Source organism: Phocoena sinus, chromosome 2 (genome assembly GCF_008692025.1).
Source record: "Phocoena sinus isolate mPhoSin1 chromosome 2, mPhoSin1.pri, whole genome shotgun sequence".
Taxonomy (NCBI): Eukaryota; Metazoa; Chordata; class Mammalia; order Artiodactyla; family Phocoenidae; genus Phocoena; species Phocoena sinus.
In genome coordinates this window covers 20763689-20779370 of record NC_045764.1, presented here as the reverse complement: position 1 = coordinate 20779370, position 15682 = coordinate 20763689, and the positions used below count along the sequence as shown (strand labels likewise).

General features: G+C 48.8%; 1 protein-coding gene across 10 annotated transcripts in view; it reads left to right on the top strand.

The window, feature by feature from the left end:
• CELF2 (CUGBP Elav-like family member 2) overlaps positions 1-15682 on the top strand; it is a 397933-nt gene that overhangs the window by 340335 nt on the left and 41916 nt on the right. For all 10 annotated transcript variants that reach the window (XM_032621812.1, XM_032621814.1, XM_032621815.1 and 7 more), the window contains one exon: positions 9521-9655. In XM_032621812.1, coding sequence (XP_032477703.1) covers positions 9521-9655 — 135 coding nt within the window. The remainder of the gene's footprint in view (positions 1-9520; positions 9656-15682) is intronic.

The window sequence follows — 15682 nt, the reverse complement described above, 5'->3', positions numbered from 1 at the left end:
GCCAGGCATGTTTTCTCGGGTGGACGGTGCACCTTGTCACTCTTCATTAGACCACAGGCGCCCGTGGCTCGCCAGGTCAGGTCAGGATGGTAGCGTCTGCACGCCATGTGCTCACTTAAAAACGGAGGGTATCTGGGAATCACCTGAGAAGGTGCGTGGGGCAGATGGCTGATTTAAAGGTGGTCTGTGAATGCGCTCGGCTCTCCAAAATACCCCTTTCTCGAACCTTTGGCATTAAATTCAGCACCGAGGCTGCCCAGGCTGTACATTCGAAGGCCGAGTGGCCCATTTTCCACCGTCACCTCGAGTAGTGAGGACCAAGGACACGGATGTCAGGGTTCCGTCTGCTTGGCCATTTCTATAACAAGTATCCTTCATTCTCGTGGAAAATCAGGTCTCATCATCCCAAGTGTTGGAAGCATCGTGGTTTGGGGTATTTTTTTCAACCAAGTGCTCTCGGCCCCCTTCTCTTTCATCTTCTCCCAAGAGTAGGGCTTAACTTTTGTCACCGCCAGTCACCTAAGCCAGTCTCAGAAAGTGGGTGGATCATAGAGGCCCCTTCTTGGAGGACGTTTCCCCAGAGCACCGACTTGTGGGAGGGGGGTCCCCTCTTCCGCGTTCCCCTAAAAACCCTCTCTTCCTTCCCCTCCTCCTTCACCTCTGAATCACTGATGCTGCGAGAGGGCGTGGCCTCAGCCCTCACTCCTCTAAGTGGCACTTGTGACTGTTTTTGCGTGGATGAGTAAGTAAATTTATAATTTGGCAGGTGCAAATTTATGTGTTGGATACAGTCCCAATGAAGCTTAAGTGAAATACCTGGTTTTTTCATTAAGAAATTTGACTTTAGCCCGATGTCTAAGCCACAGACCATTACACAACCGAACAACTGTATCTTCATGAATGAGTTGTCAGAGACTTGGGATCAGCGAGTTGGTACAGCGTCATACATGTTACACAGCCCGTGGTATTGACATACATGATGGAAGCAACATGAAGGAGCCCAAGAGGTGGTTCATCCCGAAGCACCCCTGGGTTTACGATGCTGGTAAGTTGAGTGAGATTGTGGCAGAGTGAGAGCGGGCACCTCCACAATGCAGATGCCACGTTCATGTCCTCCAGGGCCAGAGAATCAACTCCACGTGGAAAATTCGAGTACTGCAGCTGAGAGCACCATCACCAAAGAGTGAACTATCATCTCGGAAAACAAGAGCAGTGTGTTGTGAACAGCTCTCAGAACAGGACGGTCTGTCCTTCAGGAAATTGAGGTGTCTCACTAGAGTCTAAAATGTCTCATTTGAATGAGTAAACATTTTCTGTTTGAGGAGAAAATAAAAGAAAGCTGGAAAAAAAAAAAAAATTAGGAGGAGACAAGTTCCTAAGTACTTACATCAATAAAATTGAATGAGACATCAACTATACTTTTTTAAAAACAGAAAAACAAAAAAAGCCCACCATTTTCCTTTCAAACTGAAAATAACTTCAGGCCTGTTTTATGATTTTATAAAAGGGAACCTTTACTAAATCTGAAATTTAAAAAGCAGAAAATAGATTAGTAAGGATAAAATTTTTATAAGCTGACTGCTTTTATGTGCATCCTTCAAGGCGATTGATTTCACTTTCCCTCTCATAACTTCTGATAAAAATGTGTCCATTTCTCACTCAACTGTGGTATCCCATGAATTTCTGAAGTCTCAAAAACGTGGGGTCTGTGTTCAGGCCAAGGGTCTGGATTTTTCCTGAAGAAGAAGGAATTAAGGGGAAAGTGGCTTTCCGGTTTTTCGCTTATTTATAACAACTGTCATCTCAAAAAAGCATCGTGTTAGCAAAACAAGGGCAGTATTGCACAAGTTTGTTTTTCACAGAGCTTCTTGAAATAATCATGGGGTTTATCCTCACAGCACAGCCAAGGACAAAACCACTACTTGTTACTACGTAATGGTTGGGAAAACGGAAGTACAAAAAGTTCGAATAAGTTCTGTGAGCTCATGGACCAGGAAATGGTATTATATGGATTAGGATACAGAATTCCCAAATATCATAACGCTTTATGAGATAGGGACCATTAGCATCCCGTTTTACAGGTGGGGCAACTGAGGCAGAGAGAAGTTCATTAACAGACTTGCCCAGAGTCACTAAGCTAATAAACGGCAGATCCACATTACAAACTGATCCAAACCCTGAGCTCCCTTTGGCCCCCGAGATGGTCACACAGCGCTCCGCGTCTCCACAAATCCAGGTATGTTCTGTCAGCATGAGCCTCGGTGACCTGTCTGCACAAACCGTTGAAGAGGCCAAATAACAAACAACTCTGAGCCATCAGTAAACAATGCAGGAGAACCCCAAAACTGCTCAAAAAGCAGCAATTGTGAGTCAGCCACAGGAAAACCTCCTCCTTTCGCTCCGGACAACATTCCACATTTATTAAGAGGGGGTTGTTTTTTTGTCAGGGGAAGTATTTTTCAAGGGTGAGGGGTTGTTAGTAAGAGATTACAGAGATTAAGAAGCGATGGCCAAAGAAGAGCATCTTGTGATAAACAAGGGGAAACTGCTTCGCTTGACTTCTGATAGCTGGTAGTAATTCGCTTCCAGAATATCTGGCCTAAGTTTCCAAAGTCACAGTGAAATCACAGAGGGCAAATATTTTCCCAAAACAACAACATCGCAACTACTTTACCTGCTGGAGATCCCCTCCCGGCAAAGGCGGGCTTGGAATGTCTGTGACGAGCGGAGAAGAGGGAAGAAGACTTCAGCAAAAACTGTGCATTGGAGGCTGAGAACCTCACGTCAGGGACACACTTGGGAGGTGTGCAAACTGGACCCACGAAGACCCCGAGTTCTTCCCACAGCCAAGCAGCCTCCTCAACCCACACTTCCTGCGAAAAGTGCTAACAGGCCTTCGGAGAATGTGCCATTACCACCCCCATCTGTCACTTTTTAACAGACCTGATTGGCAAGCGCTTGTAACAACTGACATCTGTTGTCGCTCACTGAAATGCAGATTTATGGTAATTGCTCCGAACAATAAGACAGAATTACCTCAGGTGAACATTAAATTAAATTTTCATGCTCTTCTCCTTATAAATAATTTTTTTTTAATCTTAAGTTTCAAGTAGGCATAATGTGTATCTGTTTGGTACATAATTTCGTCGTTTGGAGAAGGGTTTTCTTTTCCCGAGTAATGAGTGAAAAGTTGAAGCCCTGTATTCCCCCAATTTTTTTTTTTTTTTTCTTTAGCCCCCTCCATCTCGGCACACTGTCGGATTTCCTAAAACTCGTCTAAGTGTTTTGCATTTCTCGTCCCCCAGATTGTTGCCCCTGGTTTGACGGGTGCCCATCCGAGCAGCGTGCTTTGTGAGGTTAAATGGGGGTGGTTTTCTTCTCAGAGAAGAGCTATTTGCCTAACCAGAATCAGCGTCACACACCCACACACACCCCACGCCTCCCGTCTGGTGCCCTTTCAGGATCCTCGTGTGGGAGGAGCCGTGATGAGATGGGCTGGTGGGTGGAAAAGTAGAGGCGCTGTGGAAGGAACGGAGGAGGACGACAGGACAGGGTGTGCTCACAACAGAAACAGACGGAGAAACAACCAGAAATGTGAATTCAAAGTCAGCAGAGGCAGACACCCCCTTTCAGACAGCCTGGGGGGCCCAGGACTGGCCGGGCCCTGGTGGGTAACTCTGCCCGTCCAGGGGCTGAGTCTGCAGCAGCTGGAGGTCTGGAGAGACGGTGTTGTGGGTACCCGGAGAGCCTGGTACAGTTGAGGAGGTAGCGGATGAAGCTCGGGGTGTGTCCCCACGAAGCTTCCAAGCCGCTTTCCCAACGTGGGACAGACGCCTTTCCCAGCAGCAGCGTGGCCCCCAAGCCTCTTCCCTAAATGGAAGGGGAGGGGAGGGGAGGGGAGGGGGGAGGGGAGATGTCCACACTACAGGTGAGGAGCCTCTGGCTCTGGGAACATCCGGGGCGGGAAGAGACAAAGCATCCGTCACGGAGGACGTGCGCTGCTGTCGGTGAAGAGTCCAGAGATTCTGCCCCACGAAAGTTGCCCAGGCTCTCACGGAACCCCAGGTGCACCCCTGTGATGTGCCGATGTTAGCAGTGCTTAGAAGGCCCGGGAGTAGTGCAGGGGTGTCCTCCCTGGGACGGTTTCTTTCTGGGGGGATGGAATAGAGAATGGGCCTTGGGCCTCCACCTGGCCGGACAGAAGGACACCGTGCAGGGAACCAGGTGCCTCTGTGGCCCCATGGCCCACGTCCAGGCGCCCCGAGACCCACGGGAGGTGGGCAGGTGCACCTGTCGAGTCCCCAGGTGCGTGCTGCCCCCCAGTTTCCTAGCTCCAGCCTTGGCATGGGACCTGCCCTGGTGTCAGCCACCAGCTTACATGTTCTTGGAGAATCTCTAGTTGGTCTTGTTTTCTTTCGTTGGCTTGACTGTGTATACATCTTGGTTCTGAGGGGGAGAAAGAGCCATCTTCTTTCATCCTTTTTCTGCATTCTCTGCGCCATCACTCCCGAGCTCTGATCTCTTCTCGATTCCTCTTGTCGCCACCACCAACCCCAGGCCTCTTTGTTCGATGGTTTTCTACCAGGACTCACATGCGTCACTTTTAGGCTATCTAGAGGCATTGGAAGTCCTCCAGCTTCTTAGGATCTGCTGCCAAAAAAGTGCATCCATCATACACATGCTTTTTCATAAAACTTCAGGGAGCTCAGAGACACCCCCCCATATCTCATCAGGGGAGAGCTCCAGTGAAGAGCCCCTGAGGTAAGTGACAAGCAGGAGGGAAGCTGCCACGTGACCCGCTCAGCGTTCAGAAGAGGGTGCGGCCCACCGTTCCCCGAGGATGCGTGGGCCGGGGTCTGTAATGGCTCGATTCTGAGCATGGAGGGGAGAGGAAATGAGGGTAAGAAACTGAAGGGTTGATTGAGTTCAAGACAAGATCTAGCGCCTGGTTAGCTGGGTTCTCAGCTGCTGACGCAGATCACAGGTTCAGTTCCAGGCCCTCTGGGGCTCAGGTGCCCGGAAGCCAAGCAGGGGCACCATTGTACACACATCCTTGCACCCTGGGCTCCTGCTAACCAGGACCCAGGCGTGCTCGCGCCAGGCAGCATCCCTCACCCACAGCCGTTCTCTGCTGAGATTTCATCAGAAGGAGCGAGGCCCTGATGGGCAAGTGTCCGGAGCTGGTGGACGTTTACATCCGATGTCCCGGCCCCTTTCCTGTGAAGCCCTGTGTGCGTCACCCCTTCCCTCCTCTCACTGCCTCCCCATGCCCCCCCACGCTTCCCAGGTGGGAACCAAGAGGGACAGAGGCACAGGCGTGGGGAGGCTCGGGGGGCAGAGCGGGGCCGAGAACCAGCCTCCTGTCCCCAGGCCTCTGACCTCCGTGTTCTCTGTGGCGCATAGGACTGCGAGAGTGCCAACATCACGTGGGTTTGTTACAAATACTAACTAAGCCTGATTAGTGTGTCCGGCACGTGCTTTGTCTTTGGTGCCGTTATCCTCATGCCTGGGGGGTGATGCTGTTGTGACTGTTATCCAGCTGGTAAGAGTCTGCTCTGCCCTGGGAGTTGTTCTTTAGCTTCAAGTGTACGAAGCATTTACTCTCTTTACCCTCGAGGTCCGTTCAGTTTTACACCTACTTCACAGCCAAGAAATCCAAGAGGCAGACAGTTAATGGGCTCAAGGCCAGGGAGGCTGGCAGAGGGGAGGCCGAGCCCGATTGGAGCCCAGATGTCCTGGAGGCGGAGCCCGTGCTGCCTCCAGTAAACGGGGTCCTTGTCACTGTTGTCACCAGCAGGGAGAGCTGTGCCTTCCAGGCCCGAGGAACACAGGACAGGTCGAAGGGAGGAATGTCGGGGCTGGGAACAGGACTGCACCCAGAAAAGTGAGGAGGAGAGGAGGGGGGCCTCCCGGAGCCCGCACGGAGGGCCACGAAGGGACAGACTAGGAGGACGGCCCTGCCTCTTCAGCTCCGCAGCCGCCCGGCGCTCCCCTGTCCTCTTCTCATCCCTGTCAGACCAGAGACGCAAGAGGGAGGGGATATGGGGATATATGTATATGTACAGCTGACTCACTTGGTTATAAGGCAGAAACTAACACACCATTGTAAAGCGATTATACCCCAATAAGATGTTAAAAATAAAAAACAAACACCAAAGACGCATGAGAATGAGCTTCTGGATCCAGGCCTGTTTCCAGAAATGGACTGGATTGTCCCCAGTCCCTGGTTCCCCTCCGTTCTGATCTCCAGCAGCCTCCTGGGGCGGGGAATGTCTTGTTCTCCCCACTTAATTCTGGGTGCGGGCCCCGGCTCTGGCCTGTCGCGGCCACGTGGTAACGGTTGGCTGGCTGGGCGGCACCTGTGGGTCCTCCTGCTGCTTCTCTCCATCTAACGCTCCCCCTCCCTCCCGTGCCCCCCCATTCCTTCAGATGCTGGGGTCACCACGGCCTCTCCTTCCCAGCTTCATCTCTGCTTCCTTTGGTCTGTTTTCTCCCCCTCAGTGCAGTGCGGTGGTTGGACAGAGTTGGCCCTGCCCGGTGTGGCACCCCAGAGCCCGGCCTTGGCAGCGGAGGCGGGGAGGGGCTGGGCGGGCAGCCCCTCAGGGGTGAGGGGTGGAAGGGGGCACACAGGGAGAGGACGGCGGGACAGAGAGCCCGAGTGTGGTCGGCGGGACTCCGGGACAGCACTGAGTGTCGTGGGTGAGATGAAGAAAACACACGGTCCTAATAAGTATTTGTAGAAGGGATTAATTAACGGTTGAGGGAAACAGTCAATATTTGAAGCTGTTGTAGATACTAAAGAACTAAGAACAGAGAAAAACCTTGTTTGGGTCTGTAGAGAGTGCTCTTTTTTTTTTTTTTCTTTTTTTTTATAAATTTATTTATTTTATTTTTGGCTGTGTTGGGTCTTCATTGCTGCGTGCAGGCTTCCTCTAGTTGCTGGTAGTGGGGGCTACTCTTCGTTGCGGTGCATGGGCTTCTCAGTGCGGTGGCTTCTCTCGTTGTGGAGCACGGGCTCTAGGCACGCAGGTTTCAGTAGTTGTGGCTCACGGGCTTTCTCGCTCCGTAGCATGTGGGATCTTCCCAGACCAGGGCTCGAACCCACGTCCCCTGCATTGGCAGGTGGATTCTTAACCACTGCCCCACCAGGGAAGTCCCACCACTGCTCTTTATAGCAGCGTGGGAACATTTCATGCTGTGTGTTGCCCGTTCATTCATCTTCCATGGATCCACAGTTCGGAACAGCGATGGGGGAGTTTACAGATAACATGCAGAAAGTGCGCGTTAGATACAGACTGTCAGTCACCCTCCGAGGGAACGTGCCTCAGCCTCTGGGGGCTCTGTGAGGCTCTGACCCAGATGAGCGGGCTGAGCTCCTTCCAGCCCCAGAATCGGGCCATGGCTCCGCCAGGCAGGCCAGAGCAGGTGCCCTGGGGGACCCTCCGGCCCAGGCCGAGGAGGGTGCTCAGCTGATCATTACCCGTTGCCAGATGTGCAGACTTTAATGTCGGTGCTAAACCCTCCTCTCGTCTGCACAGCCGTCTGTTGGTGACGGTGTCTGGTCGACTGCGTTACGTCCTTAGCACATTAGAGGGGCCGTGGCAGCCAGGCCGGTCCGTGCTGGTGCACCGCACACACACACACGCACACACACACACACCCAGCAGCATCACCCCAGGCACGGCCCCTGGTCATGCCAGCGTGAGTGTGCTCAGCCGCTTTCCGGGGCCGCCCCCTGGGTAGGGGCGGGAGGGGGAGGGTCCGATGGGGTCTGCACTCAAGCCCTGTTCCCCCAGCTCCGTTTTCCTCAAGCAAACCTGAAAAATAGGCCCTGGGCTTTTACCACTCCCAAGGGCTCATCAGAACCACCGTGTCTGACCCCTGATCTGAGGGGAGGAGAGAGCTTTGTTCCCAGTGTCCCCTGCTCGATGGAGCGGGGCCACGTTCACAGGATGCCCCCAATGCTTTGTCCTGCTTCTCAGCATCCCCAGGAACTACGTGGGTTTGAGAAACGGGTGCTGGCTTTTACCGTAAGCCACAGGACTGGGTGCCTCCTGCAAGAAGGTAGAGTATCATTTTGAGCAAAATGAGAACCCGTTTTGCAGCATGGACTTGGGGAACTCTTTTCTGAGTAGAAATAAGTCCTGACTGAAGCAGCCAGGACGGAGGAGCAGGGTAGGTGAGCCTGGCAGCCAGGCTCTGAGCCAAGCTGAGACGGGGCTCCACATGGTGGCCGGGGGCTTCGCAGCTGTGTTGCTAGAACATTGTCTTGCCCCTCCATCCACCGCCCCGTCCCCACCCGGCGCTGTTGTCAGACCACTGTCTCCGGTTATAGAGGTTATATTTGCTCAGCAGCCGTGTGTTGAGTACCCGGATTTGAGACATAAGAAGAAGGTAAAATTAAGCCGATGACTTAACTCCCATATCTTTCTGTGTAAAATTCCTCTGTATGAGGAGAGGACCATTGTTTCCTGCTTCTTGAATGTACGTGGGGGTAAAGGGAATCATGGAAGAAGACTTTGTGCAGAGAACCTGTGTATTGAGAAACAGAAGGAGGGGGAGAAAAGATACTAAAAGTGTACACGGCACAGGCTCCAGGCCCGAGCCCCCCAGGGCCTGCCAGCACCCCCGTGACGGATCAGCCCCAGACCTCTCAGCTGAGTTTCCTTTCTCTCTGCTATTCACTTCTTAATTTTCGTTAGCCCTCGATTCATTCTAGTTAAAAAGTAGATCCTCTTTCAGATACAAATACGTTTAAGATGCAGACACAAACATTTTACAAATAAAGATATAATGGCACTGCCACTTTTTTTCATTCTTTGATTCAGCAAATATTATTTGAGTTCCTGCCATGGACGTGATTTCAAGTTCACATTCAAAATAAACCTGGAGAGAGAAGTTCAGGGTCGATAATAAAATAGTAACAGCAACAATAGTTGCTAACATTTATTGGGGGCTTACATCATGCCAGTTATTATGCTGGGTAATTTTCATTCATCGAGTTATTTAATCTGCACAACCACCATGTGAGGGAAGGTACAGTAACTGTTACCACTGACTCAGGAAACAGAGAGGTTAAGAAATTTGTGCAGAGTCACACAGCTAATAGAGCCAGGAAACTGAATCAGTGCAGCTTCAGAGCAATAAAACATCATTTCTTCTGTAATACCTCATACGTGTACCTGTCGAGTTTAGGGATGGAGAGTTTCCCCTGAAACTCCAGCTGTCCGAGCCCGGATCTCACAGTTTCTGACAGCCACGAGGGGGAAGGCCCTGCCGTCCATGGTCCACGCAGAAACCCGTTGCCTATCTTTTAGGATGACCTGCGCAGCCTGGGAGGAGGCGTTAGGAAGAGGGTGCTGGGTTGGCACAGGCTGCGTGGTGACACACGAGTCCCCAGGGCAGCTGGGGCGAGTGTGCCATCCCGGAGCTCTCTGCCCGTGTCCCCTGCCCTCTCTTTTTGGAAACGGGTGAAGTGGGCCTATTGCTGACGTTGCCTCTCTCTTCCCCCACCCCGCAGGCATGAATGCTTTACAGTTACAGAACCTGGCGACGCTGGCGGCGGCTGCAGCCGCGGCCCAGACCTCAGCCACTACCACCAATGCAAATCCTCTCTCCACCACGAGCAGCGCCCTAGGAGCCCTCACCAGTCCCGGTAAGGGGTCATCCTGCCTCTGGGAGACGGGACACAGGGGTCAGTGCCAAGCGCAGGGTGGACGCATTCAGACCGAGCCGGACACCAGGCTTAATTACCTCTTTAATTTCCTTTTCAGTTTGCCTGTTTTTAATTTATTTTTTTGTCGTTGAAGTATAGTTAATTTACAGTGTTAATGTCTGCTGTACAGCAAAGTGACTCAGTTATACACATACATGCATTCTTTTTTATATTCTTTTCCATTATGGTTTATCCCAGGCTATTGAGTGTAGTTGCCTGTGCTGTCCGGTAGGAGGACCTTGTTGCTTATCCATTCTGTATATAATAGTTGGCATTTGCTAATCCCAAACTCCCAGTCCATTCCTCCCCAGATCCCCCACTGGCAACCACAAGTCTGTTCTCTATATCTGTGAGTCTGTTTCACAGATAGGTTCATTTGTGTCATATTTTAGATTCTACGTATAGGTGATATCATGCATATTTGTCTTTCTCTGTCTGACTTACTTCGCTTAGATAGATAATGTCTGGGTCCATACATGTTGCTGCAAATGGCATTATTTCGTCCTTTTTGATGGCTGAGTAATATTCCATTGTATGTATGTGCCACATCTTCTTTATCCATTCCTATGTTGATGGACATTTAGGTTGTTTCCATGTCTTGGCTATTGTAAATAGTGCTGCTGTGAACATAGGGGTGCACGTATCTTTTAAAGAAACAAAGTTTGAGCGTGTGTTTTTATCCTCCAAGGATAAAATGAGAAAAAAGGTTTTGCGAGGGAGTCTACCCTGGTATTGATTCTCGCACATTCATTTTGTTTGAAAAATGTGCTGTCGCTTCAGTCCTCGTGAGGTTTCCCCAAGATGAGGAAGTCTCTCAGGAATGCTCTTTTCTCCTGTTTTTTTTTTTGTTGTTGTTGTGTTTTTGGTTTTGGTTTAGCAATTTAAGAATTCTCTGTTAAATCTCAAAATCCCGAATCATCTTCGTCATGATATTTCACACCAGCTCCATCCTTTACATTTGATTTTCAACACCGTGGCCTAGAGGGGACCATCTTTGTTGTTCCTTTGTGGTCCCATTCTGGGCCGTGTCATTTAAAGTGTTTTCCCCGCCCCCCCCCCCCCCCCACCTTAGAAATTCTGTTGCCTTATTCAAAGGCAGATGCCGTTTTCGTTTTCATAGGAGCCAGACCTAATGTGGTTGCTTAGACACTGGGATTTGTTTTTTAAGAAGCGTTTAGCTGGTTTGCCTTCCTCTCTGTGTTTTCTGGGCCTTGATGGATGATCTCACCTTCTCCTCTGGTACGTGGAGGAGTTGGCCTGAACAACGTACAAGCCCCCTCCTAACTGGAACCCCCAGGGCCCTCTGTCGGCTGCTCCCAAAAGATGAGCTAACTGTCCAACACGCTTTTATGTCATAGTGTGGAGATTTCTTTCAGAAAAATGGAGAAGGAAAGCTACAGCACCTGGCGGACCAGCTTTGTTATGGCTTCCAACTTAAGGGAGCAGTGAAGCTGCCACAGCCCTTGTTTTGTTTACAAAACATTGTGTTTCTAACACATTTCCTTCTGAGTACAGTTTTGAGGGAGAAACCTAAGAGATGTTTAGGAGAGGCTGGAAGTTGTATCCTCCACCTCATCTCAAAGCAACAGCACATGGGACGTTGCCTTCATTCTTGAAATGTCTTCAAAAACGTACCATGACTATATGTGGGCCTCATTTCGTACAACAGATAATATTCCTGAGACATCAGCGTTGTCGTTTTTTTCAAGAGATTAAGTTATAACTCTAATGCAAAACATAAACTGGTTATTTAAATCCTTTTTAAGACATACACATTTTTTGTTTGTTTGTTTGTTTGTTTGTTTGTTTTTGTTTTGTTGCGGTACGGCGGGCCTCTCACTGTTGTGGCCTCTCCCGTTGCGGAGCACAGGCTCCGGACGCGCAGGCTCAGCGGCCATGGCTCACGGGCCCAGCCGCTCCGCGGCATGTGGGATCTTCCCGGACTGGGGCACGACCCCGCGTCCCCTGCATCGGCAGGCGGACTCTCAACCACTGCGCCACCAGGGAAGCCCGGGACATACACATTTTTGACATGGTATATTCCCGCTTATGAAAATGATAGTGATTTTTTTTCTTAAAAACAAATTAAATATTTGATCTTGCTAATGTATCTGTTTTAGAAATCAGCTTGAAAAGTGTTTTAAATGAGAATTATCGTCTCCCTGTGAGGACTGTGAAAAGATGACATTAAACCAGCACAGACTCCGTACACCTGAAACTAACACAACATTGTAAATCAACTCTACTCCAATAAAAATTTAAAAACAGCACAGAGCATTGTACATGCATTTTATACATTTATACGTGGATCTTTAGTCAGCAGCTGGTATTTTTAACTATATTTTGTTCGGAGTGAAACAACTAAAACATCCCTCAAAATCCGAATGCTTTTTTAATTGTTCATATGAAAAGGAAGAAGATTGGCTTTTTTTTTTTTTTTTTAAAGAGAAAGCAATATTGACTTTATTTTGGCAAAAGTCAATGATTGTAATGTTTCCAACCTTGGCTTTCAGCCTTGACTCCCTTGCATTTAGAGTAATCAGCAGAAACTCACCACATGGTTGGTAACAAGGTGGAGAAAAAAGAAAACTCTTTTTTCTGTGAAGACTTTTCCTTATATGGCGAGGAGCCAGAGTCCACCGTTTGGCCCGTCAGCCCTTAAAGAGTTTACTATTGTAGTTAACACTGAAATTATTCTGCTGTTCCAGAAGTGACCATTCTCGTGATGGACATTTGGGTTAAGGGTATGTGGCCTGTTGTTTGCTTGGCAAGGTTCATTCGACTTTACGAAGATATATTCTTCCTTTGTGATATCTGGGCATATATATGTGCCCAGGACATTCCAGAGAATCAGAATTGATAACTCGAACGTCTTGTTCTCCTTTAAGAAGGCTCGTGGGTTTAAGAAGCCAAGTGCAAAAGTGTCTGCCAGCTGATCAGTGTCGATATTATAATTGACAGTTAGTGCTCTGAGCGTCTGTATAGCCTTAGGTGCTGGCCTGGGTGCTGGGGACCCTGCAGTGAAAGGATATGTACACTCCCCGCCCCTGGGAGTCTCCCCGTCTGTTAGGGGAACTCGGACAATGCGCAGTCGTGTGTGCCAGGCAAGCGCTGTGAGCAGAGAGACCGGGCAGGATGAGACGGAGAGAGTGCAAAGGGTTGAAGAAGCCTTGCCGCCTCTGGAAAGGTGGCGTTTGAGCAGAAACCTGAGGAAAGTGAAGGAAGCACGTAGATAATCCAGAGAAAGGGTGTCCAGGCAGAGGACAGAGCAAGTACCGGCTGTGAGGCAGGAAAAGGCCTGGCACGATCACAGCCTCACGTGGAAGGCGTGGTGCTGAGCAGGGGCGGAGGGAGAGGTGAGAGGTGAAGGGTGAGGGGTAAGAGAGAAGGTCCATGTACATGGATCCATTCCATCCAGTATGGTCAGGAGCACAAATACTTAGTGACCTTCTTAAAATGCAGGGTACTCAAAAGCCTAAGAAGATAGCCAGAATATTTAAGGAACTTGAAACATATCTGACCATTTTCAGCTTCTTCCTGAGACCTGAATGAAAGGGAAAATGTGTCCTGAGATGCATTTTCTTTCTTCCCACCTCAGCCAAGCGTCCTTCCCTCTGCTCTTAACGTGGTGTCCGGCCCTTCCGGAAATTCTGCCAACAGAGGTGTCAGGGAGAGTGGTTTTTCTCTTCTCTGTTGAGGAATGCTTTGCATAAGAGCTGAAAGTATTTCATTAGAATGCTGAAGTGTAGCAGCAGAAACGATTTAAATCTACGTTTCAATTATTTTTCTTAAGTGTAACTAAAAAAAATCTGGCATTTAAGTGCAAGTAAATTATTTGTCTAATTTCCACCAGGGACTCTTTCAAAGTCACGGGAAAGGTGGTTTGTAAGAATTCATGACTCTCCACTTCATCAGAGCAATTTCCCAGGAAATAAAAGGGAAAGAAAGCTGGTCCCAAGGCCAATATGATTTTTTATTTTCTAAATAATGAAAAACAGGGCTTCCAGTTGAACCGTGAACCAGTCCGTTCAAACTGTAAAGTGAATCAAAGCTTCAGCCCCCCCTCCTGCACAGGCCTTGTTTTTAAAGATAGATGTCTCTTATGCTTCAGACAAATCCATCTAGAAAGTAAAGGGACAACTCAGTCCTCAAAACTATTAATTTTTTTAATAATTGTAAATTTATCATTTCTGTTTTGCATACCCAGGAACAAGCTCCCTACAGCATCATTATAAATGATTTTAAACGGTCTGTGCTTTAAGACATTAAAAAATTAAGCATTAATTTAAAAAAAAATCCCCTTCAGCAATAAATAGGTTTCTTTGTCTCCTGGCTTTGAAATAAACATTAAAATCATCTCAGTCATTTTGGTGATGAAATGATTCAACCTTTGAGAACATTTCTCAAAGAAAGCAGAGTTAAAAATTAAAACATAAAAAAAGAAAAATCATCTCAGTTGCCCATGGTTAGAATAAGTGTTTCTTCCAATTATCAGATGGTAGGGAATTAAGTTAGAAATTAAATCATGAAAAAATAAAAACCAGGTAAATGCATGTTATATGCCTTTAATGAGTTTCTCTGAGGTCTTTTGAAGCCTAATTTAATCGTGTTTCTTGTCTTTCATTTTGATATGATAATTTTTCCTTTGTTTACTTCAGTCTCCTGTTTAGTTAATTCGTGGGTCATTTCTTCTTACCCGATTTTCAACCTGTTTTTGAGGCATGAGTCTCGATATTGGTATAAAGAGGTAAATTGTCTGTAAGGCATGTGGCTAGGTCTTAAAGAGAGATAACATCTGTCTTCTACCCAGCTTGTAGATTTGTTGCCTTTGCCTGGTAATTTTGAGAACTTGCGCCAAGAGGGTTATCATTACCACACGCGAACATTTCTCTGGCATTTCCTGTCTGAAACATACTGTTGTATTCATGTACCACATTATTCCACTGACCTTCTGTTTTCTTTCTTTTTTTTTTATAAAAGGATGTTTTAAAATTCTCCAAATGCTTCTGTAAGTGCACTCAGTCAAGTGAACACTTCAGGATAATAGATAATTTCTGTCGACAGTGGAAGGCATTTTAAAATGCTAGGGAGCATTTTTCCATTCCTACCATTGGCTTTTCACATAGTTTTCACTCTGAAGTCTAGGCAGTATTTTTTCCCATCTTCAAGACACGGCCCGCCTCCTTGCAGGCTGTGAAGCTTCCTGTGGACTCTTTGAGGGGAACAGAGACTGGGGGTGTTTCCGTGGGATTCAGACCTTTCCCGGGCTCCTCACATAAGGAGGGCCAGCAAGTGGGCCCCTCCAGTGTCACGCACCGCTATCACCAGGCTGGCTGAGCTTTGGGGACCCGGAAGTTATCCTCCGAGTCATCCCAGAGCCCTTCAGTGTTATGAGAGGTTTTGTCCCCCCACTAAGTGTCACACAAGAACTCGCATCATGGGAAGAGATGGATTCACAGGCAGACCTAGCCCACATTCTGGAGCCTTCTGCTAGGCTGGGCAAGTCCATGAAAATGAGTTTGGGCCTGCACTGCCCTGTCCAAGCCGTCACATGCGGGGGCAGTAGTATCACGCTGGAGTCTGATGGGGCCAGGAGAGAGGCACAGACAGAGGGCGCTGGGGGAGGCCATCTCCCCAGGCTGCCGAGTGATGCCACGACCTCGGGGAGTCTGAAGCCAACCTTCTTCCAGAAACCTGTTGTTCCCACCACCTCTCATCCCCATTGAGACACCCTCCGCCTCTCACTGACCCAGGCTCAAGCCGGTGAAGTGACCTTTGCAGCCAGCCTCTGGTTCACTGTCATCCCATCAGTCACCGTGTCCAGTCGGTTCTCTCTCTGAAACATCTTTTTTCCTCTCCTATTGACTCCCCCCCGGGTGAAGCTCCTTTTGTCCCATTAGTGCCGCCACCAGCTCCATCTTGCACACTTAACAAAGCCAACAGCTCGGTTCAGACACTTTCACGCGG